The following is a 24,406-nucleotide window of genomic DNA, read 5'->3' as shown; positions in this document are numbered from 1 at the left end:
TCTTTTTGAGAGTCTTACTGAAATAAGGATGCCATTTCTACCGATGAAGAGCAAAGCTGTGGGTATCCCTCCTCACGTAGTCTGTGAAGCCAAGATAGTCTGATTATGGTGATGAGGGAGGAAAAATTGAGCCTTAGCTCCAGTTTAAAAGTAGTACTGCTTGATGCTAATAATTAACAACATGGACATTTTTTAAAAAATCTATTGAAGATTGTTTATATTGCTTAAAAAGTTAAGTAACGGGTTCAGTCAGACGACAGAAAAAGACACTTGCCATGAAGCCCGATGAACTGAGTTTCTCTGTCTCCCACCACTTATCCTCTGACCTCTATGTATATAATAATTAATACTAATTATTAGTATTATTATTGTAGTAGTAGTATACTTAGGGGAGAGTATTATTATACTTAGATATAATAATAACAACAAGCGGGACCAACCGGAGCGAGCAGAGGTCCTGAATTCAAATTCCCAGTACAGCTCTCAACCACCATCAGTACAGCTACAGTGTACTCATACACATTAAATAAATAAATAAATCTTAAATAAATAAATATAAGTCTATGTCAATGTCTGGTTAGGAACAAACAGGAAAGGCCTTTAGAGAACAGTCTAAGCTGGCAAAATAATGACTGAAGTATGAACAGGAACACGGTGTCTAGACCTTTGCCGCCCATCAGGGTGGCCGCTAGGTGGACCACCATCAGGTGGTCCACCATGAGTGGCTTTCAGATGGACAATATTTAAAACAAACCCACAAGTTCTTCATTGGGCCAGCCACCATGCACATGCTCCATAGCTTCTGAGGATCAGAGCTGGGAGTTGAACAGAGGCTCAACTCTTAAAAACCCACGCATTTTCCGTTGTACTGAGTGGTTCAAGCTTCAGAGACAGAAGCACTAAAGGGAGGCTCAGCCTTGTCTGGACAACTGTGATGCCCTTGGGATTTAGATCAGAATACATTCCCGGGGTTGGGTCATGAGAATATGTCACCAGAGTACTGAAGAAAATAAAAGGAAATGCTCCCCCATCCCTCCCATAAAGCTTTCAATTCACCTTCATATTTGCCTTCATTTTAGCAGCAGTAGGTGCTCCCTCATGAAATGGTAATAGGGAGATAAGAAGTTTGGGGTCGGGACTAGAAAAGGTGACATCGGCAAACCAACGCAGTAACTGGGTTTTATTCATGTTATATATGAAGTGCACCCCGGGGACCTGGAGAACTGCTCCCTCTCACTGCAGACTCGCTGAGGCGGGACCCAGTGCTGGTCTCCGGAGCACTGGCTTCCCTGTGTGACATCAGTGAGCAGTGGCAGTAACCAGGTGGGAACAGCAGCTTGGGGTGCCTTCTAGTGTTACAGTCCTGATGCGGGCATTCATGCCTCTAGGTCAGGGGTTCTCAACCTTCCTAATGCTGGGGCCCTTTAAATATAGTTCCTCATGTATGGTAAACCCCCCCCCCAACTTTAAATTTTTTCATAGCTACTTCATAACTGTTGTTTTGTTATGGTTACAAATCATGATGTAAATGACAGATATATAGGATATCTGATACACGACCCCTGTGAAAAGGTCATTCAAACCCCTAGGGGTCGCGACCCACAGGTTGAGAACTCACTGCTGTAGCAGCCAGTTAAAGTTCTTGGCCCAGGATGTATGTATGATCCTTGGTCTTAACGAGGACAGCTCTCTCAGACTCTTCTAGCAACCAGTGACTGCTGTTTCTTGTCTCTGGGTCCTAACAGACACTGTCTGTTCTCAGTTCTGTCCTCTGTTACTGCTTCTGCTGCGACACCTTCCTGCCCTGGCGTCCCTCAGACGGCAGCTGCTGCTTTCTCCACGTGACCAGCTGTACTCACATAACCAAAAGTGGGCCAGACCAGTGGGGAGACAGCTTTTATTGGGTATAATGATGTGAATCAGGAGAGGCAGCCAGAGTATCTCCCCACCTAGCTAAAGTATGTCCCAAAGATTCCACAGCCTCCTGAAACATCAGCTGGGCACCAAGTTTGAGCCATTCAAAGCCTAATAGTAAGGATATTGGAAACACTTGTACACGATTACTGAGGATTCATGATCGCGAGTGCACAGTAGGGGGCGCTCACGACCTGAAGCTGGGCTCAGGCTCCCACAAGCTGTGGTAGCAAGCTTGGGCGCCTCCTGCTGGTCTAACCTAGCAAATGTCAGCAACCTGGTTAAGTCTGTTCTGCAGTCTTCCAGAGTTTGGATAACTCACCTTTACATTCTTAACCAATCAAATGACCAGTCTTAGGCCATGGAGATAGCTCAGCCTGCAGAAGCATTTACCACCAATCCTGACCTCCAGAGTTCAATTCCCTTAATCCACATAAAGGAGAAAATCCACTTCCTTGGGTGCGGCCCTGATCCCCACACTCCTGCCCACACACATCCTCTTACACAGACAAATATATAAATGAACAGTCTATCTGTTCCATCCCTCGAAAACAACTTTCCAGTCCAACATTCTGACACGACGGGAACACTCTGTACTGTCCAATAAAGTAACCAGCACCTGTGTTCAAATACTGAGGACGTGCGATGTAGCCAAGGGGAACTCACACGCTTAATGTCTGTAATTAAGCGTAAGTACTCGGAGCAGTTCTTACCCCAGCTGCCTACTGAACTCACCTGAGAACTTTTCAGACTCCAGATCATTCACATTAGCATTTCAGTATCTTCAAAGTTCCACATGCAGCTCTAACGAAGAGCCACACTTGAGACCCGTCTCTCTCGAAGCTCTGCCTGGCAAGCTGTGTGTGTGCCCCATCTGAGGATCTTACTAAAATGCAGACTGATTGACAGGTCTGAGGTGCGTTCAGTCTGCTTCTCGTCAACCAGGCGCTGCGGCTTCCTGGGCCACACTGAGCGTTACCTGGTCAAACATTCAACACTCTGAGCCTAGAGACGGGGCAGTTCTTGCTTTCAGTTAGTGTTCTAGTTAAGGAAGGATAAAGTCTGCATGACAACCGTTACAGTGGAGTAATGACAGGAATGGAGGAGGCCGTGTGTGACAGGTACGTTACCTTGGAACAGAGTTTAGTTTGTGGTGTAAGGAGCCTGTGAGGTGAAGAGCTGGGAAATGTGAAGTTGAGAAGGAACAGCCTGGCAGAGAACCCAGAGGAGAAAGCAGAGTAACAGACGACATGAGGACAGCGTGGGTGGACGTGATGAGGCACACAGCTTTTACCCTAACTGCAATTGAAAGCTGCAGCGGGGTCTGAGCAAGAGCAAACTGGAATCTCACTGCTGTTTGCTTTCTTTTGCCAACTCCCCCCAACCTTGAAAAGGAAGACAAAACAGGGCCTTTGTGTGTAAAGGGAACACAAGGATTTGTAACTATCTCAGAACAAATAGCACCAAGAAAGGCTGCTGCCATCATTCTGGTGCGAACGGCCATAACTGCCACCCAGGGACAAGAGACTGCTTTCCCTCTCCAAATGCCACCTTCACTGTACTTAGCTGGTCCACGGGAGGAGCGCTGGGCTGGCCTGAACTGCAGCAGCCAGCAGTTACAAGGTCTGCCCACAGACAGCAGGGAAGGCCAGGGCACAAAAGGTCGGCCTGCCTTCCACCCCCACCCCCACCCTTTGTACCTGCAGGGTTCGCCTCCCCCCTTCCGACCCCCGCCCCATGCTTTCTCCTCTGTCCTATCCAGCCTTGAGATTCAAAATGCAGATACTCACAGCCAAGCACTGGACAGAGGTTGGGGACCCCTATGGAAGAGTTAGAGGAAGGACTGAAGGAGCTGAAGGGGATGACAAACCCATAAGAAGACCAACAATGTCAGCTAACCTGGACTCCTGGGAACTCCCAGAAACTGAGTCACTAACCAAAGAGCATACATGGGCTGGTTCTAGGGTCCCAGCACATAGTAGAGGGCTGTCTTGTCTGCCCTCAGTGGAAGAGGATGCACCTAATCCTGTAGAGATGTGATGTTCCATCGGGACACCTTGGGGGAGCATCCTTTCAGAGGCAAAGGGAATGAGGGGATAGACAAAGAACTTTGTGAGGGGGCAATATTTGGAATGTAAATAAATAAAATGATTAATTAAAAAAGAAAAAAAGACAGCAAAAAGATTAGCAGTGTGATAGGTTTTTTTTCACTGTCACAGTAGCATACAAGTAACTCACATATTCTAAAGGTTCTCTTCGGTTCTAAGACCACAGGCTGTACTGAAAGGACCAGAGAGAAGTGTCTGCTGTGGAATAACAGGGTGGGTGTTTACTGAGGCAGGTCAGCATCTGCACAAAACCTGACTCCATCAACTACCTTCCCCTCTAGCCAGGCTGTCAGGTTTCTCAATGAAATGAAATGACAGAAAAGCACAGCGTTTTAGAAAGATTTTATTATTGTGCTTTATAAGATGTGGGGGAGGGGCTACCACCTTGATGTGGGTTCTGGAGATAAACTGAAGTCGTCATCCGGCTTATGTACTAAGAACTTAACCACTGCGCCATCTTGCTAGCCAAGAAGAAGATAGCTAGCTTTTGAAAATGCCAGTAAATCACATTTTCCACAAGTATTAAGACTTTAATATCTCCGAATAACAGCTTTTTACACTTTATTTTTGGCTTTTTGAGACAGAATTTATCTGTGTAGCCTTGGCTAGACTGGAACTCACTCTGTAGACCAGGCTGGCCTTGAACTCAGATATCCGCCTGCCTCTGCCTTCCCAGTGCTGGGATTACAGGTGTGTGCCACCACCGTCCGGCTCCAAATAAAAGCTTTAAGATTTTTTTTTAACTTGTCAATGAACAAAGAACGTATTTCTATGGATTCGCCAGGAACCCAGGAAGGAAGGACTTCTTCGAAGCAAACTAGAAAGTTGCCAGTGTTGGTGGGACAAGTGTGTCTGAGCAGAGCTGTGGCCTGCCCATGTCTCAGCAGTGTGTTGTTGGGGTTACAGACTTCTCAGGGACTTGCTAGAAGAACAGGTTCCCTGGATACCATCTGAAAGGCACTTGTGCACATTTTCAATTAGGAAGGTGACTGCAAGACAGAGGACAGTACTGCCCCGTTATCACACTAATGACCTAAAGCCTGGACTGGACGTAAGGCGGACGTAAGGAGCTATTCAGTCACACTGCCTGGTCAAGGCAGTCAACTCATTCCACAGCTCGGCTAGGGAACAGGTGTCGCTGGTTTTCAAAAGGCCGACTCCACATCGCCCATCTCCACACACACCGTCTTCAGCTGTGAATAGTACTCAATTGTCACACGGCCGTTCTCTCTGCCAAACCCTGAGAAGACACGGGGTCAGAGTGAGCTGGTTACTACAGTGATCTGACGTCAGTCACGCTCGGCTGGTCAGGGTGGGGAGCAAGGCCTCAGAGCTGGCCCTTCTGTGGAGCTGGGCCAGCCAGTGTCAGGACACTTGTCAGCAGAGTACCTGCTTCCGGTGCTTACCACTCTGTGTGAGCATCTGTCAAATGTTCAGTCTGTTGAAGGAAGAGTGCTACAGGCAGGGGCATCGCTCCTGGGTAGAGTGCTTGCCTACCAAGCACAAAGCCCTGGGTTCAATCCCCAGCATATCAGCCTGGGCACAGTCTCACACTCCTATAATCCCAGCACTTCGCACAGATGAGGCAGAAGGAACTCTGCTCCACTACACAATGAGTTCAAGGCTAAGCCCAGACACGTGAGACCGTGTTCTCCATCCTCCCCACCCCTAGTCCCACAAAATATAAGCATGTTGAAAGCAGCCTCTACACCAATCAACCTGAGGGCCCTGAAAAGCAGTGTCCATCAAAGCTTGACTGTGTGACAAGACTTACCAGCCTTCAGCATGTGCTAAGAGCAGACTTTCCATTCCTTCAAAGTCCTATGCGTGGACTTTGTGTGGTACCCAAGCCCACACATATAAGGCCAGGCCCTCTGCAGACCAAGCCCTTTCTCTCTTACCATTTGCTCTCAAAAGGAATGAAAATCAGCCTGGGGTTGGGGCCCCTAAGGCCCACGCCCTATACTAAATGCTGGCCACTAATAAAAAGCCCCGTGACTAGCAGGGTACCATGAGGATAGCACCATGTATGAGAGAAAACCGCCCATGCCCACCACTCTACCACTCCTCCTAATATCAAGGTGGCCAGAGAATATGGGCTGGACTCTCAAAACTCTGTTCAAACCAATGTTTAGTTTAAATGAAAAGAAGTATAGAAAATGAATGAATACAGGCACCACGTACAGAGAAAAAAACAGTGATGGCATATCCCTCTGCCTCAAACCCCTGACACACCGGACCGCACATCCGTGGTGACAGAAATCAATGAACAGTAGCTTAGGGGACCATTTTGGTGCCATCCAGGTCAGAGAATTGTGTGGAATATCCAGTGTGGGCCCAAAAGAGAAAAACAATTAACACAAGCTCTCTGGACTTCGACTTTAGAGACACCTAAGCCCTACTGATGGGCATGTCTGACGTGGAAGCCCTATAGGAATGTTTAGTGTTCAGAGTAAGACAAGGTAACACTGCCCACAGGACACACCCTGAGATGTGATCAGCAGTTCATGTGCCATGCTACACAACAGAGCTGTCTGGCGGGGCCTGGCCTGCACTCCAGCGAGGCCAGCGAGGCCCGAGTCTTCCTGTATTTCCACGGCTGGGCCAGACCACAGTCAGAACACTGGAGAGCCGGGACTGGCTAGGCTGACAACCCTGCAAAGCTGGTTTGGCTGTGCTTCTCCCAACGCCTCACCTGACTTCTTGTAGCCACCAAAGGGCAACTCCACTGGGCTGACATTATAGTTGTTAATGTAGCACGTTCCGGCCTGCAGCTCCGCTGCCACCCTGTGCGCCCTCTGGATGTCCCTGTAAGAGAAAAGATAGTATTGGTTATTAGCAAATTTCCTCAGAAAACCTCAGAGTATGAGCTCTGAGGCTCTGAAATTCTGGCAAACTGTTGTTTCTTCAAACTGTTCAAAGCACTTTCAGACAGACCTAGACTTAAAAATATATAAACTAGGAGACAGTAAAGGCACCACCATTCAGTGGTGTGGGAACAACTATACAACCACCCCCCCCCCCCACACACACACACACACACACGGATAAAGCTGGTGGATTCCCTTACACCGTACATACGCATTCACTCACACAGAGAGCAGGACTATGAAACTTTTAGGGCAGAAATATGTCTCCATGATCCTGGATTAGACAAAGCCTCCTTAAGTATAAACAGCCAAAAGCAAAAGGAAATCCACAGTAATGCAAACCAAACACAAGGGCTGGTATAGGTATAGAGAAATTAGAGGTGTAGGGGTGTGTGTGTGTGTGTGGGGGGGTGTCTGTCTGTGAGTACACGCACAGGCTTACACATTTGTGTGCACATACACACTGCACATGTGTGCTGGTCAGAGGACAACCTGACCCAAGGCCCGCCTCGGCTGCAGAGCTGTCGTGGCTGGTACTGGCAACTTAGAGAACCTAGTAAGAAGTAAAAAGAATATCTGGTGATACAGAAGATAGACAGCTCAATGTAGGACGCTTGTTTCCCATGTGCAAGGCCCTTGGGCACTCAGTCTCCAAACCAGAAAAGCAAATGGAGCCTTGGCATCTTCTAAATTAAGAAGCGCATGGAGTTAGGGGTGCAGCTCAGAAAACAAACCGAAGCAGAGATGCTGATGACTCTAATGACAGCACAGTGGGGAGGAAGGACAATGATTACATACTCAAGGAGACACATAACCCCTCCCTCCCTCCCAAGATGCTGCGCATGTCCTGATCCACATACCTGGTGAAGACCCCAGCTGCAAGTCCAAACGTGGTGTCATTGGCCCGCTCCAGAACCTCGGCTTCAGTTTCAAATGTTAAGATGGACATAACCGGTCCAAAGATCTCTTCTTTTACACAAGTCATGTCATCTGTGCAATTAGCTGCCAACATTCATAACAAAACCAGACAGTGAGGGGACCGCCATCTCACAGACCCAGAACACAGTATCTATAGTACACAGTGAGACATGTAGCTTTATAGGGAAAAATTCAACAGGGTATTGCCACTGGGGATATCCATCAGATCCTCCTTCTGCATGGCAATTTGGCTAAGACATATTAGCAGGTCATCCTCGTGATTCTAAAGCCACCCTTGAAAATGTCTAAGAAGTCTCCAGTGAGGTACACAGGCTCACTTACAGAGCTCTTCTCTACAGTATTATCTATACTGACGAAAGCAAAGGCAACAGACTAACCAAAAGAGGAGGAAATGATCACAGACCGGGTACATCCTAATGATCAACTTTTATTATAAAGCTTCTCAGAGCCATGCCTTTGAACAGTAAGAAGATGTTCATAAAATACTCACTGAAAATGACTCAAAATACATTAACAAGACTTCTGTTAAAATGTCATGTAGTTTTTCTATTCAGGTTGCCACACTTTTTAAATGATTCTCTCATGTAATTACAAGTAGAAACTGCTATACAAAGATGCAAGGGCTGGAGCGACGGCTCAGTGGTTCAGGAGGTACTCTGCCCTTGCAGAAGACCCACGTTTGTCTCCCAGCACCCACATCAGGCAGCTGGAAACACCTGTAACTCAGGCTCCAGGGAATCCAACGCCTTCCTCCAGCCTGCACTGTCCATCTATGCATGCAAATGCGTATGCAAGACACACACACACACACACACACACACACACACACACACAGAGATAATTGTTTTTAGAAAGAAAATGCAATATAAAAACAAAATTTAAAAATACGTGAAGGTATTTTTGCTTTGTAAAACCTGTCCTTAATGTTCCTATAAACAACTCACTCCCTAAAATGATTTAATTACTGCTTGACATTTGAGTGCTGTGCTTAAAACTCAGAGAAAAAGCGGAACTGAGCCCCTGTGAGTGTCCGAGGGAGAGCACTCACCGCTGTTTCAGCAGCACTACACGGGAAGTTCTGAGGGATATGGAACTTGAAAAGGGCTCGGAGTATGTTAGAAACACTGGCTCATTAGACAGTCTGAAAAACAATTCTAAAATCTCTTCAGGGGCTGGAGAGATAGCTCAGCAGTGAAGAGCACTGACTGCTCTTCCGAAGGTCCTGAGTTCAAATCCCAGAAACCACATGGTGGCTCACAGCCATACGTAATGAGATCTGACACCCACTCTCTCCTGGAGTGTCTGAAGACAGCTACAGTGTATATAGTAAATAAATAAATCTTTAAAAAAAAATCTCTTCAGAACTGGGAGGAGTGGAGGGAGGGGAGGCTGTGGTCAGGATATAAGAGAATAAATTTTTAAAATGAGGAAAAGAAAATCTCTTCAAAGGTGGGTTAGATGTGCACTTGAGAGACACCAGTGCCTCAAGGCTTAATAATCTTTAGATTGTGCTTACAAATAGCTGGTTGTGTTCTCAGTCTTTGAAAACTAATAGTCCACATGTAAGTTTTATTTAACTAATAATTAATTAAGTAAGTAAAAAACAATTATCCAACTATCTCTGAAACTATTTTATCAGTTTACAAGCCTGGGAACTCGAATGGCTCTGTGGGCAGTTAGCTTTACACTGTAGAGCGGAAGGAATGGCTGACACGTAACAACAGGAAGCACACCTGTCTGAAACACAGACTAAACCTGAAACCTTAAGCAAGTTAAAGACAGACTCTCAGCTGGGCGGTGGTGGCGCACACATTTAATCCCAGCACTTGGAAGGCAGAGGCAGGCAGATTTCTGAGTTCAAGGCCAGCCTGGTCTACAGAGTGAGTTCCAGGACAGCCAGGACTACACAGAGAAACCCTGTCTCGAAAAAGCAAAAAAAAAAAAAAAAAGACAGACTCTCAGGCCAGACCTAACCTGTCATGTACAAAGGTCAACAGTGGGTCTGTGACAGCGCACATCCCTAGGCCCCAGGCTCTAAGAATGACAGTCAGAAGTCTAGGGCAGGGACCAGAAATCTGTCTCAATAGATTTTCCAAGTCACATATATGTTAGGACACAAGCCAGCTTCCAGCATCACCAGAATAAAGAGTTAGCTCCCTTTCCTTCACCTAGCTTCACAGTCTGCATAAAGTCAAGTTAATCCCAGCACACAGAGAACTCTATTAATATGGTCTCCGTTCCTTCTTCTCCTGTACACATTCAAACTGCTCTTCAATGGATTCAGAATAATACTGCATACTTTATTGTCTAACCCATATCCTTCACTTAACAACATATAACGCTTCCCTACTTGTCAATTTTAACTCGCCTGGTGCAGGATCTGGACGTTAGACTCAGCTTTTCAACATCAGTGCCTATACCTTTAGGCCAAACTGCACCGTGTCAAGTGTTGAAAGGGCAAGGGCTGGAATCGGCAGAGGGTTTGAGTAGGGTGTCTATGCATACCTGACTGTCTGAAGCAGAGTTTTAAGAGTGAAAAGATGTACTAAAACTTACCAAAATTACATCTGACAAACTGGTTTTGTTATACTGCTACATTATAGTTCAGAGGAAAGGCATGTTCTACATTACTGAGGATGACATTACCCTATTTTTTTTTTTAATCAAACATGTATTTTTGAGTTTTGGGGTTTTCCCCCCCTCTTTTTGTTTTAAGCTTGTTCCCAGAACAGGTGTCTCCAGCAAACCAATGCATATGGCTGTCCTAGTGCAGGGGCACCTGGGGGCTTCAAGAGTAACAAGTACTTCATAAGCGTGGGCAGTGGGGCCAACCCTTACTCTGTGCCATTATATATGTTATAAATATTCATTTATAGCTACTTAGTATTTATTCCAAGACATTTAAAAGTGAACAAGACATACTTAAAATGCAAGGTGTCATGTAATATCCCTGTTTTAATTTGGGGTCCTCCGGGACATGCGGCTCGCCACCACACAGCACAGTAGCCCCCTAAGAGAAAGAGAAAAGGTAGGCATCTTCTGTATTGAACTCACAATCTATGTGTGACCCCCCCCAAAGACAGAGTGTAGCCCAAGCACGCATGCGCATTTTCCCTCCCAAAGCAGACCTCTCAGGGACCACAATCACCAGTGGCAGACAGGGACCAGGGTAAGGAGCCAGGCCGCACGCCTCCCTGCCCTTCCCAGCTCCTGTCATTTCCCACCTGCTCCTTTGCCGACTTGACAAACCCGAGGACTCGGTCCAGATGCGGGGCATTGATGAGTGGGCCCATCCTTGTGTCTTCCAGAAGTGGGTCTCCAAGTTTTATCTTCTGAGTCTGCTTCACAACCTCTTTTGTAAATTTATCAGCAATTTCCTTTTGCACAAAGACTCTAGTGCCATTGCAGCAGACCTAAAGGAGACACGAGACAGAAATTTGTATATGGGATAAAAAAAAAAAAATGGGGAAAAAATGCCTAACAACCTTAAAGGTGCTACAATACACATTCTTTGACGTTTTATTTTATGTATACTGATGTCTTGCCTGCATTACGTCTGTGTACCGTGTGTCTGCTGCCTGCATTACGTCTGTGTACAGTATGTGTGTCTGCTGCCTGCATACGTCTGTGTACCGTATGTGTCTGGCACCTGTGGCAGCCAGAAGAGGGCCCTGGATTTCTTGGACCTAGAGCTGATGATGATTGTGAGCTGCCCTGTGGATGCTAGGAATCGAACCCGGGTCCTCTGCAAGAGCAGCTAGTGCTCTTAACTGCTGTGCCATGTCTCCTGCTCCATAACACACAAAAAAGAATATTTTCATTTCTAAAAAAACTGCCCACAGAGGCTGGAGAGATGACTCAGTGCTTCAGTGTACTGGCTGCTCTTCCGAGGACTTGGGTTCAATTCCTGGCAGCCACATGGCAGCTCATGACTGTAACTCCGTTCCACAGGACCTGACACCTTCTCACATACATGCAGGCAAAACACCAATGCATATAAAATAAAAACAAATTATTTAAAATAAAACTGCCCATAGTAATTAGGAAAAATCATACATGTGATTGTAGACACACAGTCCACATGCATCATCTGCCCCTCTCATTCCTGCGTCACCAGACCTCGCTCTGGCTGTTTCTAAAGTGTGGGCTGAGAGTAAAATGAGGCTGAGAACTATAGTCTTCAACCCAATTTCTAAAATGGAGCATTTTAAGCTAGGCGCTGGTGACGCATACCTTTAATCCCAGCACTTGGGAGGCAGAGGCAGGTTATGGAATTCCAGGACAGCCTGGGCTACACAAAGAAACCCTAAGGGGGGTAGGGAGAGTGTTAGTCACTATTCTCTCTATCTCTAAAACTGTAAAGCACCACTAGTCATTCTCACAGGAATGAGCATGAATACTGTTAAATACCACACAAATATACAGTAGAACAGACAGCAAAATCCAGGAATTAGATCCTTTTGATGTTAAATGGAGTGATTTCCATGACATATTAAAACTATATATAAAATTATATGTAAAAAGTGGTGCTTCTAACCTGCTTCCTTTTGTGAAAGAAAATAGAGGACACTGGAACTATACAAATATCTGGTCACTGTATTCAAAGAACAGCACAGAATGGGAAATGGGTGAGAATGGGAGGGGGAGGGGAACAGGGGAGCCGGAGTGGAGACTTACAGCCTTAGGGGGAGTAGGGGGGGAGTGGGAGTGGGGACTTACAGCCCTAGGAAGGGAGAGGGGAGTGGGGACTTATAGCCCTAGGACTGGAGGAGGAGTGGGGACTTACAGCCCTGGATGGGCTCTTTAAAAATGTTTCACATTTGGAAATATGGTCATGTTTTGCCTGATGAAAACAGATCTTAAACGTCTTTAAAGGACAGAGGAAAGAACACTTAAAATAACACACGAACAGGAAGCAGTGGACCTGCTATGTAAATGAGCATTGTAACCAGACTGAAAGCAAGGCGGGGTAGAAGAGACCCAGCACCTTTAGGACTCAGTATTCATGCAGACTAGACAAGAGGAACTATAACGTGCCTGGAACTTCCAACTTATTTTTCACAATGCTATTTTAGGACCAGGTGATCCAATACACTGTGGATAAGAAAAGCTAAATATGTCACTATCAGAAAAGGAAACTACAAATATAGACAGGGAAGAAGAAAAAAGCCAAAATGACTTAAAGTAATTGGATGAATTTGTGTTTATTAATACAGATACAAAAAAAAAAAAGGGCTGGGCAGTGGTGGCACACACCTTTAATCCCAGATTAAATCCTCTTGGGAGGCAGAGCCAGGCACATCTCTGAGTATGAGGCCAACCTGGTCTACAGAGCAGGTTCTGGGGCTGCCACAGTGTGTGTGGGTGGTGCCCGGAAAGAGGGGGAGCTACACAGAGAAACCCTGTCTTGGGGGAGGGGAGGGGTGCGCAGCTCTGTGCCTGCACACACAGTCATGCATTCCCTAGGCCAGCCTGAGCGTTAGAGGCAGCGTGGACACCTCAGTAGCAGACGGGCCAGGCACTGAGATCCTGGTGCTCTTTCCCTTGGCTTGCAGGGGTTAACTCAGGGTCTCACAGTGCCCAGAAGCACTTATTCTACCACTGAGCTGCAGCCCGGCCAAGAACTTGGTTTCTAAGTATCACTTACCACTCACTGAAATCAGGACTGAGGACAAATGGCTAATTCCAGAGTTCAGCTGGAAAAACAACGAGATGGATCTACAATACCTTAATGCGCTAGAAATCAAAGGAACTTCTTAGGTCAGAGGGAGGAAAAACTGGCATGATTCCACACGCCTGTGCTCCCAGCACTGGGAAGTTAGGAATTCAAGGACAGCCTGGGCTACTCAGAGGGACTTTGTCTCAAAACATCAACACTCATACCGTAAACAATGCCAATTACTCCAGTTACTTCGGACTGTACCCACTGTTTAGCATTTGATCTGTACCAGATTACCACACGGCACCACAGAAACATGCATGGTTTAGAGAAACAATAACCAAGGCTGGAGACGACTCTTGCTTTTGCAGAGGACCCATGCTGAGTTCCCAGCACCCACTGGGTGGCTGCCTCACAACCATCTATAACTCCAATTCCAGGGGACCAAATGCCTCCTCTGGTCTCTAGGGACACCTGGTACACATGGGGTACAGATTCATACACTCAGGTAAAACATTCACATGCATAAAATAAGTCTAAAATTTTTTTACAGAGAATTAGCAACTGAGCATAATAGGGAAAACACACAAAACACTAAATCTACTGCCTCATCATTGATAGTTCCTTCTGGTTTTTCGTTTACTTATTTGGTTTTGTTTTTTGTTTTGGGTTTTTTTTTTTTTTTGTGGTGTTATGGCTCCTGTCTCAGACCCTACGGTAGACAAGTGCTCTACCACTGTACCATTTTTGACCCTTCAGCTAGATCTTGTCCCAGAATAAACAAAAATTATTTTCAATTACTAAGTGTACTGTCTGGTTTTGTGTGTCAACTTGACACAGGCTGGAGTTATCACAGAGAAAGGAGCTTCAGTTGGGGAAGTGCCTCCATGAGATCCAGCTGTGGGGCATTTTCTCAATTAGTGATCAAGTGGGAAGGGTCCCTTGTGGGTGGTATCACCTTTGGGCTGGTGTTCTTGGGTTCTATAAGAGAGTAGGCTGAGCAAGCCAGGGGAAGCAAGCCAGTAAGGAACATCCCTCCATGGCTTCTGCATCAGTTCCTGCTTCCTGACCTGCTTGAGTTCCAGTCCTGACTTCCTTTAGTGATGAACAGCAATGCAGAACTGTAAGCTGAATAAACCCTTTCCTCCCCAACTTGCTTCTTGGTCATGATGTTTGTGCAGGAATAGAAACCCTGACTAAGTCAAATTGGTACCAGAAATGGGGTATTCCTGTGACAACTGACCATGTTTTGGGGAGGATTGTGGAAGGACTTTGGAACTTTGGGCTAGATGATCCATTCAGTGTTAAGAGCTCTGTGGAAAATTCTGTAGGAGCTTGGAACATAATGTTGAGAACATTGCAGAAGATGGAGGCCTGACTTGTGAAATTTCAGAGGAAAGATTAAAGACTCTTACAGTGGCCATGTTTTGATTGTGAAGATTCTGTGGTTTTGGTTAGCTGGGGCTGAAGAATCAGCTGTAATTAACAAGATACCAGAACCACTAAAGCAAACCTTTTTGTTACTGGGACTACTGATGCTGATTAGCTGGAGCTAAGAACTTAGCAGTAATTAAGAACAGACCAGCATCACTGAGGTGAAATCTTCTGGGGAGTGTTTTCTGAGAGCACAGAGGCTGTGTTCCAGAGATAGCCACAGTTGTATTTTGTGCTGTGGCTAGACTTGGTACTGTGTAAGAGTCACCCAGATGGTTCTGGTTTTGAAGGCATGAAGGGGTCATGAAGAGCAGCTGAGGTTCTTGGCACAGTGAGAGGCCATGGAAGGCCATTGGTGAAGGTGCAGCCTCAGTTGCAATTGATGGCCCAGGACTTGAATGGGTCATGCATAGGAGCAGAGGCTTGTCTCCATGAAAAGAGCCTATAAGAGGCTGTAAAGAGCCTATAAGAGGTGAAGCCTAATTACAGTGGAAGATAGCAGTGTTTTGGAGATGCCAGTACCATGTGATGACCACCAAGAACAGCAGGGGCCATGGAGTACAGGCAGCTGGAGCCTAGAAGACAAGCTGTGTGCTACAAAGGGCAGAGCTGAAGAAGTGACCCAAGCCCTTGGAGAAGCCCAGAAGATCGTGAGTTGGATCCCAGGCATTGAACCATTAGAGTTTGAGTTTTGCTTTTGGTTGTGACTGTGCCCTGTTTCCCTCTTGAAGGAAGAAAGTATTTTAGTGGAGCCCACAGTTAAGAGACTTTGAATTTTTAAGAAGACTTTGAATTTTAAAGATATTGGACATTTTAAAGTGATTGAACTTTTAATATGTAAAGACTGTGGGACTTTTAAAGTAATTTAGATCTTGGGGATGAATAAGAAAGTAAGGGTTGAGGTTTAATAGTGATGTGTTTGTGTGTCAAGTTGACAAGGGGTCAATTGTACTGTCTGGTTTTGTGTGTCAACTTGACATAGGCTGGAGTTATCACAGAGAAAGGAGCTTCAGTTGGGGAAGTGCCTCCATGAGATCCAGCTGTGGGGCATTTTCTCAATTAGTGATCAAGTGGGGAGGACCCCTTGTGGGTGGTACCACCTTTGGGCTGGTGCTCTTGGGTTCTATAAGAGAGCAGGCTGAGCAAGCCAGGGGAAGCAAACCACTAAGGAACATCCCTCCCCACCCCACCCATGGCCTCTACATCAGCTCCTGCTTCCTGACCTGCTTGAGTTCCAGTCCTGACTTCTTTTTGTAATGAACAGCAATGCAGAACTGTAAGCTGAATAAACCCTTTCCTCCCCAACTTGCTTCTTGGTCATGTTTGTACAGGAATAGAGACCCCGACTAAGACACCAAGATATCAGTCAAATAAGTGATCAGGTTTTAGTAAGGGTTTCAGACGGAAAAATGTAAAAATCAGAAAGTTAACACCCATAAGAGTACTGACAGTGCTATGCTTTGGGGGTGGGGGTGGGGGTGGGGGGTAGTGTGGTAATTCTATATAAAAGATTGTGGGTTTTTTGGCTACATTGGAATATTTCAGAGTTTCAGACCTTGTGCCTATAAATACTATAAACACTACATGAAAGCGTAGCATTTACATATTATGTGTATAAGCAGATGTGAGAAGGGTAAACACCATAGCTTCTGCAGTGGTTCTGCAACCTGCGGGCTGCGACCCCTTTGGCAAAGCTCTATTTCAAAAACTATTCACATTACGATTCATAACCTTTGCAAAATTACAGTTATGAGGTAGCAGCAGAAATAACTTTATGGTTGGAGTCACCGCCACATGAGGCACTGCGTTAAAGGGTCACAGCGTCAGGAAGGTTGAGAACCAATGTATTAGAGTGACGTGGTTCAAGGAGCCACAGGAAGCCTGTGCTATTTGCTCAACTGTCCTGCAATTCTCAGTGTCGAGTGTGCTGGAGGGCGGGGAGGAGGCGAGCTTCTGTCCCGGGGAAGAGTGCATACCTGGCCTTGTGTGAGGAAGTTGGCCATCAGGGCTCCCTTCACAGCATTCTCCAGGTTACAGTCTGAGAAGATGATGAGAGGAGATTTGCCCCCAAGTTCCAAAGTAATGGGTTTGACTCCTTTAGCGGACATCTCCATGATCTACAGAACAGAGCAAGTTTAGCGTAACAAGGTCAACGCGACCTGAACCCACCAGCCATCTTGATCTGATGGAGCCCTTCATCCTCTTAAGATATCCTTAGGCAAGCGTTTATGAGAATCTACAAAACTTCACTTCAGACCCTGAAACAGGAGCTCATCCGAAACATAATGACAATTCACAGGGCTCTCACTGCCAGGAATTCTCTATTGAATTTTTGTGACTACAGCTGTTTAGAACTTGGAACATAAACTGTGGTCAAAGTAATGAATCTGAAGTGACCTGCGAAAATATTCTTCCTTCTATATGATATAGTTAACTCACCAAACAAGAGACGTGCCAGTGCAGCCTAGGCCGCAGTCCCTCAAACACGTCTCCTTCGGCGGGGAGGAGGATTTCCACCCCATTTGGCCCATCACTGACCACTCACACATGCTCTCTTTCTCTCCCACACTTGAACAGGAAACTTTAGACCTGCAGAATTTCCTGGCCCATTCCCAATACAAACTAGGAAATACAAAATACGAAAAGTACACAGCAGGCAGGAACGCCTTTGCCAGAGCTAGGCATTTGTTAACCAAAATCAGTTTCATCTGCACCTTCATGCCAGTGGGCACACTTCCAGTGAAGGAGATTTTGGCCACATCACGATGCTGACACAGGAACTGGCCTGTGGCAGCCCCACCTTGCACCACGTTGAAGAGCCCGGGAGGTACACCAGCTTTGGTATAGATCTCAGCCAGGAGCAGAGCAGACACAGGCGTGAAGGGAGAAGGCTTGAAGATCATGGCATTACCTGTAGAAAGTCAAATGCTCCTCTTAAACAAGAGTAGACTATTCCAGCCGGTTCCTGTTCTCCCAAATTCACCAAAGGTGTTATTAACAACAGAAATGTCTAGGACCAAAGTGACGGCTCAGCGGTTAGGAGCACTTGCCTCGCTGGCGGATGATTGGAGATTGGTTTCCAGCACACAAAGGTTGGTCTATAACCAGCTATATAACTCCAGATCCAGAGAATCTAGCATCCTCCTCTAGCCTCTCTAGGTACCAGTAGTGTGTACTGTATAATACATATATATATATATATATGCAGGCAAAATACTCATACACATACATACACACACACACACACCCCTAATAAATCTGAAATTAACTAGCATTTTTTTAAAGGACATAGCTCGTTTCCCTACCTTGGGTTCTCACGTATCAAGATCTCAGCACATGTATTATCCCATTTAAAGCTTGCAACTTCAGAGTAAAGTCAGGATAACCAGTCTCATTTTATAGAAGTTAAAGATCTGAAACTCTCATTTCCTTTAATTCCAACACTAGAGAGGCTGATGCAAAAGGACAGCCTAGACTACACTGCAGAACCCATGTCAGACAAACTAGACAGATGCAAAATAGAGACACTGAAAACAGGACCCGTGTGCGACCTCAGCCTTAAATTCCTTCAGGGGTGAGGCAGAGCAGGGACAGGCCCACAGCCTCAAGATCGACTGCCCTAAAGCACATCAGAAACAAACAGCAGGTCTGCTGGAGTCAGGGAGGGGAGTTATTCATTCTTACCACAGGCCAAAGCCGGAGCAGACTTCCAACAGGCGATCTGGAAAGGGTAGTTCCAAGCTCCTATCCCCACACACACCCCAAGTGGTTCTCTTCGGGTGTAGCCAAAGGACCCTCCTGGGAGCTGGATGTGCTCTCCTAGAGGTAAAACAGAACAAGGAATGGCGCATGTCTCTGCTCCCCACAACTTCACTAGCTGCACATTCTAGTTCATTTCATTCTCTAAGTATCTCCAGCAGGGGCTGGAGAGGTGGCTCAGCAGTTAAGAGCACTGGCTGCTCTTCCGGAGGACCCAGGTTCAGTTCCCAGCACCCACACAGTGACTCCAAAGCATCTGTAATTCCAGTTCAAGGGGACCCTACACCCTCATTTTGGCCCCCAGTGATACTAGGCATGCAAGTGGCACACAATACGCACACAGGCAAAATAGCCATACACGCATAATTTTAAAAAATAAGAGTATAAGGCAGCTCTGGTGGTGCCTGCCTGTAGTTCAATTCCTAGAGAGGCAGAGACAGGTGGGTTTCTGTGAGTTCAAGGCCAGCCTGGTCTATATAGCAAGAGCCAGGCAAACCAAGGCTACATGGCAAGTCCTTGTCTCAAAAATAAATTAAAAAATACTTAAAAACAAACCAAACTATCTCCTGAGCTCTAGTGGGCAACTTAGGTAAAATAATATGGAAACGAGGGGACAGCACAGCAGCAGAGGTAGAAGCCCGAGGGCCCTAAACCCTGGGCTGGTCACCTGCCACACATGACTGGGGTGGGCCCTACCGACCGCTCACTAGGAACTGCTGTAAACACATGTTTTTTATGTTTCATTTACTTCAGGCTAGCCTCAAATTCACTGTAGCTGAGGGTGCCCTTAACCTTCCGGTCCTCCTGCCTCTGCCTCCTAGGTACTAAGATTATAGGCAGGCATCACCACACTAAAAATTATGTAATATTTGGAATTGGATCCAAGGATCCATGCACATCAGGCAGGCAGGCAGTCAACCAACTTAGTTACACTCCTGGCCCAGCGGTAAACGTGACAATGAAACGCACGCACGGTATGGACTCTGTACTACAAACTAGTGCCTCTGTTTGGCCTCAGGTTCAATGCTGGGCCCTTTTCATGTACTATCTCACTGAATCCTTAAAATGCAAGAAATTAGGTGTTATCACCTCTACCTTATCTAAGAAAGATAATAAGGGAACCTTTAAGCCACCCAGAAGGTGACAATGAACTTAAGACTTTGCCCTTCACAGCTAGGTTCTGCTCTTCTGCCCTCCTGTCCTCTGAGGCCAGGCCAGGCCAGGCCTTACCTGCCATGGACGCAGCCAGGCCGGCATAGTATTCCAGGCACTGCCAGCAAGTGTCAACATCCAGGCGGGCCTCGAATATGGACTTGCCATTGTTGATGGTCTCCACGGTGGCGATTTCATCCTTCCGCTCCTTTGGGGAGATCAGAGGAAGACTGAATACATAGAGTGATGTCTCAACACGGTCCATGTTTAAATAGAATGTGTCGCTGCTCCAGCTCTAAGCCTGGAGAAGGTGGGCGTCTGCAATGAGACTCTACAGAGGAACGGCGCTGTCCTGGGAGATAAAACCCTGCTGTCCTGTCATAGAGGAGTCTCCTCTTCATCATCGTGTGACAAAGATTCAGAACACAACCTCATCTCCATATCAGTTAGAAATGGGAACTTTTAAGCACTATTCTGTGCATGTGTGTAAATAAAAACATGTATTTGAGCATATCCTGGGACATTTTGGCGCGGCCTGAGCTATCTGAACAAAGACACCAGGCAGGCCAACTGAAAAGCAAAGGCAGCGGAAAACCGAGATTACATTACCCTAGAAAGAGATCTTTGGAGCTGTCGTTTCCTGTTCCTGAAGCCACCAGTTTATACTCCAGGGTAATAACCATAGTGATCCTTTCCTCTCTGTCCCGGGAGACTTGATTGATAATTAATCTCAGTACCTCCCAGAGGAGGATAGGAAGATCTTCAGATAACTAACTCTCTGAGGTGCAACCCTTTGCCTGTGCAAGCTGTACTAAACCTCTTTTCCCTCTAATCTCCAAAGCCTCATGGGTTTTATCAGAATACATGTTTGCACTGATATGTGTGTATACGGATATTTGGGTACACATACTTATACATACTCTTGCAAGCAGGTTAATCTTTAGGGCCTTCAAGGTTTCTCACAGCATAGCTAACACACACAAACACACTAAAACGCACCCTACAGTCCCACCAAAGATACAATTCACGTTTTGATGTCTATTACTCTGAATTTTTCTACAAGTATGCCTGGTAGAAAACACACCAGAAAAAGATAGGCTTAAATGTTATCAGAAGGGGTTAAAAAAAAAAAAAAGCAAAAACAAAAAATAAAAAGCAAACACCAAGTACACATTAAAAACAAGCATCCGGCCGGGCGGTGGTGGCGCATGCCTGTAATCCCAGTACTCTGGGAGGCAGAGGCAGGCGGATTTCTGAGTTCGAGGCCAGCCTGGTCTACAGAGTGAGTTCCAAGACAGCCAAAGCTACACAGAGAAAACCCTGTCTCGAAAAAAAACAAATCCAAAAAAACAAAAAACGAAAACAAAAGCAAGGATCCTGGTCTGGGAAGATGGCTGAGTCTGGGAAGATGGCTGAGTCTGGGAGGTGCCTGCTTACTGTGTAAACACAAGGACCTGAGTTCTAATTCCCGCTTCCCAAAAAGGCCAGACATGCCAGCACCAGAGCCACAGCCCAACACAAGGGAGGCGGGGCAGGCAAACCCCCGGGGCTCACTGACAAGCCAATGGAGCCATTAGTGAACCCTAGGTCCACTGACAGAAACCATCTCAAAAAGTATGGCAGGCAGAGATCAAGGATGCACTGACCTCAACCTCTACTGGCATTCGTACATACATGTACATGTACACACACAATCATGTGCATATACACATACACAGATAAATAGGTAACTATCCTTTTAAATAAAAATAACTTAAGTGAAAACGCAAGTAAATCATAAAGATCACGCTCTAATTCAAAACAAAGTCAGGAAAGAAAGCATGCCAAGGAACTGTCACTGGGGCACACGTACCAAGGTGGGCACATGGGAACGTTTCTCCACTGCACAGAAACGTCACCACCTAAAGCTGCATCCGAGTCTACCTGCAACTCCCCTCGGAGCAGCGTGAACGGCGCTTTCTGGCAAGGAACGCACTGGTACGCACCCTGATGATCCGGGCGGCCTCCAAGAGGACCTGACCGCGCTCCATGCCACTTTTCTTACGCCAGATTTGAAAGGCGGCCTTTGCATTTTCAACAGCCAGGTTCACTTCCTTTTCTCCCGAACATGCGAAAGTGGCTATCACTCGGCCTACAAAGAAGCAGAAAGTCAGTTTCATCTCAAGCAGTTGCAGTGCGTCTGAATTGTTTCTATCAGCATTCTCTGGGGGAGGGATCCAAGTTAAGGGTTCTTAACTCTTTTTTTTTTTTTAACCTGGAATCCCTTTAAAGTCCAACAAAGGTTACAGATCTATTGCCATAAAAGCAAGAATTTAGCCGGGCAGTGGTGGTGCATTCCTTTAATCCCAGCACTTGGGAGGCAAAGGCACGTGAGATTTCTGAGTTCTAAGCCAGCCTGTTCTATAGAGTGAGTTCCAGGATAGCCAGGGCTACACAGAGAAACCCTGTCTCAAAAAACCAAAAAAACAAACAAATAAAACCCCCCAAAAAACCACAACAAAAACCAAAACCAAGAATTTAACCACATTTCAAAATTGCTGAGACTCTCTGGTGTCTAAAATTCACCATGGCCTGAGACTACTATTGATGCCCTGCCCTCCTCCGCTCCATAGCTAAGTTGACTGACATTAACCTTCAAGAAGTCATCTTGACAAGTCTTGCAAAGTCCAGGTTGAAAGGCATCAGTTTACTGCTGAAAACGCAGTAAACTCTAAAGAGGGCCTATCAGACTACCACCTGATGATAAGACCATAAACAGAAAGAAATTTTTTAGGCCAAGGATCATAACCCAAACTAACTCCACCAAGAAAAGTTCTTCAGCAGTTTCTTTTCACAAGGAATTCCTGAGATTTCATAAACCTGCTTCTTTGACAAACCAGAAGGGTCAGCTAGTAAAGGCTGGAGATCACCTGCGGGCAATTCTGCTTTTCTCTCAGTAAAGGGAGGAGGCAGAGAAGCTGGTCCCATCTATCATGGCCTCCGGCCAGTTCAAATTCTAGCAAATCACTGTAACGTGGCTTAGTGTAGCTGCCCGCAGCCACATGTAAACCGAGTTCCAGGACAGTCAGGGCTATACAGCTTAGTATTCGAGGGAGGTAAATCCACTTTCATTGCTCTCACTAAACATGCCCTTCTGATTTACGAACGCATTTTTTGCCCAGAATATTCAATAGAAGTAATCAAAACAAAGACAAAAGTCAACCCACAGTCCTAGAAACAAAGAACTCTCTTCCTCCTTCGCTTTCGCTGTTTGTTCCAAGCATTAAGTGCTTGCACGGTTGAATTGCGGAAATCTAATGAACGTCGTGATTACAGTTAGTAAAACGGTAAAATCCACATTCACTTAAAGTCTGCCAAGTGTACAGAGTATGAAAGTTCTCACTACTCAAAAATGGAAACTACTTGGAGGTAACGGGTAAGTTCATTAATTTGACAGTGGTAAGCATTACACAAGATTACACAAAACTTGTTAACCTGGAGGGCTAGCGGACACTAACGCTAAACGGATGTTTTGGCTGCTGTTTTTTTCTTTCTTTTCCCAATTCTTATTAATGTTCAGAAATATCCCAGTACTAGAAGGTGGAAGGCCATGTGGGACGTCATGCATAACAGAAATCACCTGTGAGTCAACAGCACAGCAGCAGACGTTCCTGCAGGCCCAGCTCTCAAAACTCAAAAGACCCGCAGCTCCTCCGCTCCAGCCGAGTAGTTACTCCCGGTCCCCAGCGCACCCCTCTTTTCCAGGAGCCTCCCCAGCACTCTGTGCTCCGTGCTGCGACCACACAAGTTCAGCAACCCTCTGCGGAGAGCTCGGAAGGACTCGGGGCAGCAGACCCAGTGCACAGGGCCGGGAAGGCCCACCCTACCCGCGTGCCGCCCCGCGCCCGGTTACCGGTGGCTGGCTCGAACGCTTTCTCCGTGCCGGAGGCATCCACCGGCTCCACACGGGCCCCGCCGCGGTAGTTGAGAGGCTGCGACACGACGAAGGTACCAGTGCTCATGGCGGCGACTGCAGCAGGCCGGGGAATGCGGAGGAGCGAGGTCAGCACAGATCCGACTGCACCAAGAAACATCTGTTGAGTGTGCAGTGGGTCCGGAAGCCCCGCGGATCACTCGCAAGGGAATGGCTGGGGGTGAAGGGGCGGGAGCGGCGAGGGGCGGAGTCTTGGGGGCGTGGCCCAGGAAAGGAGGCGACGCTGGCTGGGCGAGTGTGGACCGCGGAGGGGCGTGGCCTCGGGGAGGTGTGGACCGTGAGTCGGAGGGCGTTGGGATCGCAGGGAAAGCCCAGTAGAGCCCGCAGGAAGGAAAGGACAGTGGGAGGGGCGTGGCCGCGTGCCACGATGGGTGTGTCTTGGGAGGACGGCCGGTGAGCCTAGAGTGAGAAGCTTGGGCCCAGCCTGAATAGTTGAGAAATTGAGGCCCGGTGAGAGTTTCTTGGGTTGAGAGCTGGAAGACCTCTGGCCTAGCTGAGAGCATGGAGCACCACACCACACTACCCAAGTCCTCCAGTCCAGATCCCCAAGGAGCTCCAGGAAGGGGAATGAGACTTCCTCCTATTGGGCCTGCAGGCT

General features: G+C 46.7%; 1 protein-coding gene across 1 annotated transcript; it reads right to left on the bottom strand.

Annotated features, from left to right (window-relative positions):
• Positions 1–4,098: 4,098 nt before the first annotated feature.
• Aldh9a1 (aldehyde dehydrogenase 9 family member A1) lies at positions 4,099–23,957 on the bottom strand. The gene is made up of 11 exons (XM_052200541.1): positions 23,728–23,957; positions 21,821–21,966; positions 19,914–20,043; positions 18,609–18,743; positions 17,639–17,835; positions 16,901–17,041; positions 11,056–11,244; positions 10,754–10,841; positions 7,753–7,894; positions 6,718–6,830; positions 4,099–5,262 (listed from the first exon to the last, which is right to left on the bottom strand). The coding sequence occupies exons 1-11, from the start codon at positions 23,906–23,908 to the stop codon at positions 5,168–5,170; spliced, it is 1,557 nt and encodes a 518-aa protein (XP_052056501.1). The 5' UTR covers positions 23,909–23,957; the 3' UTR covers positions 4,099–5,167.
• Between the last annotated feature and the right edge of the window lie 449 nt (positions 23,958–24,406).

This window comes from Apodemus sylvaticus, chromosome 12 (genome assembly GCF_947179515.1).
Source record: "Apodemus sylvaticus chromosome 12, mApoSyl1.1, whole genome shotgun sequence".
Classification (NCBI taxonomy): domain Eukaryota; kingdom Metazoa; phylum Chordata; class Mammalia; order Rodentia; family Muridae; genus Apodemus; species Apodemus sylvaticus.
The sequence above is the reverse complement of the archived record's forward strand: the minus strand, read 5'-3'. Positions and strand labels throughout refer to the sequence as shown.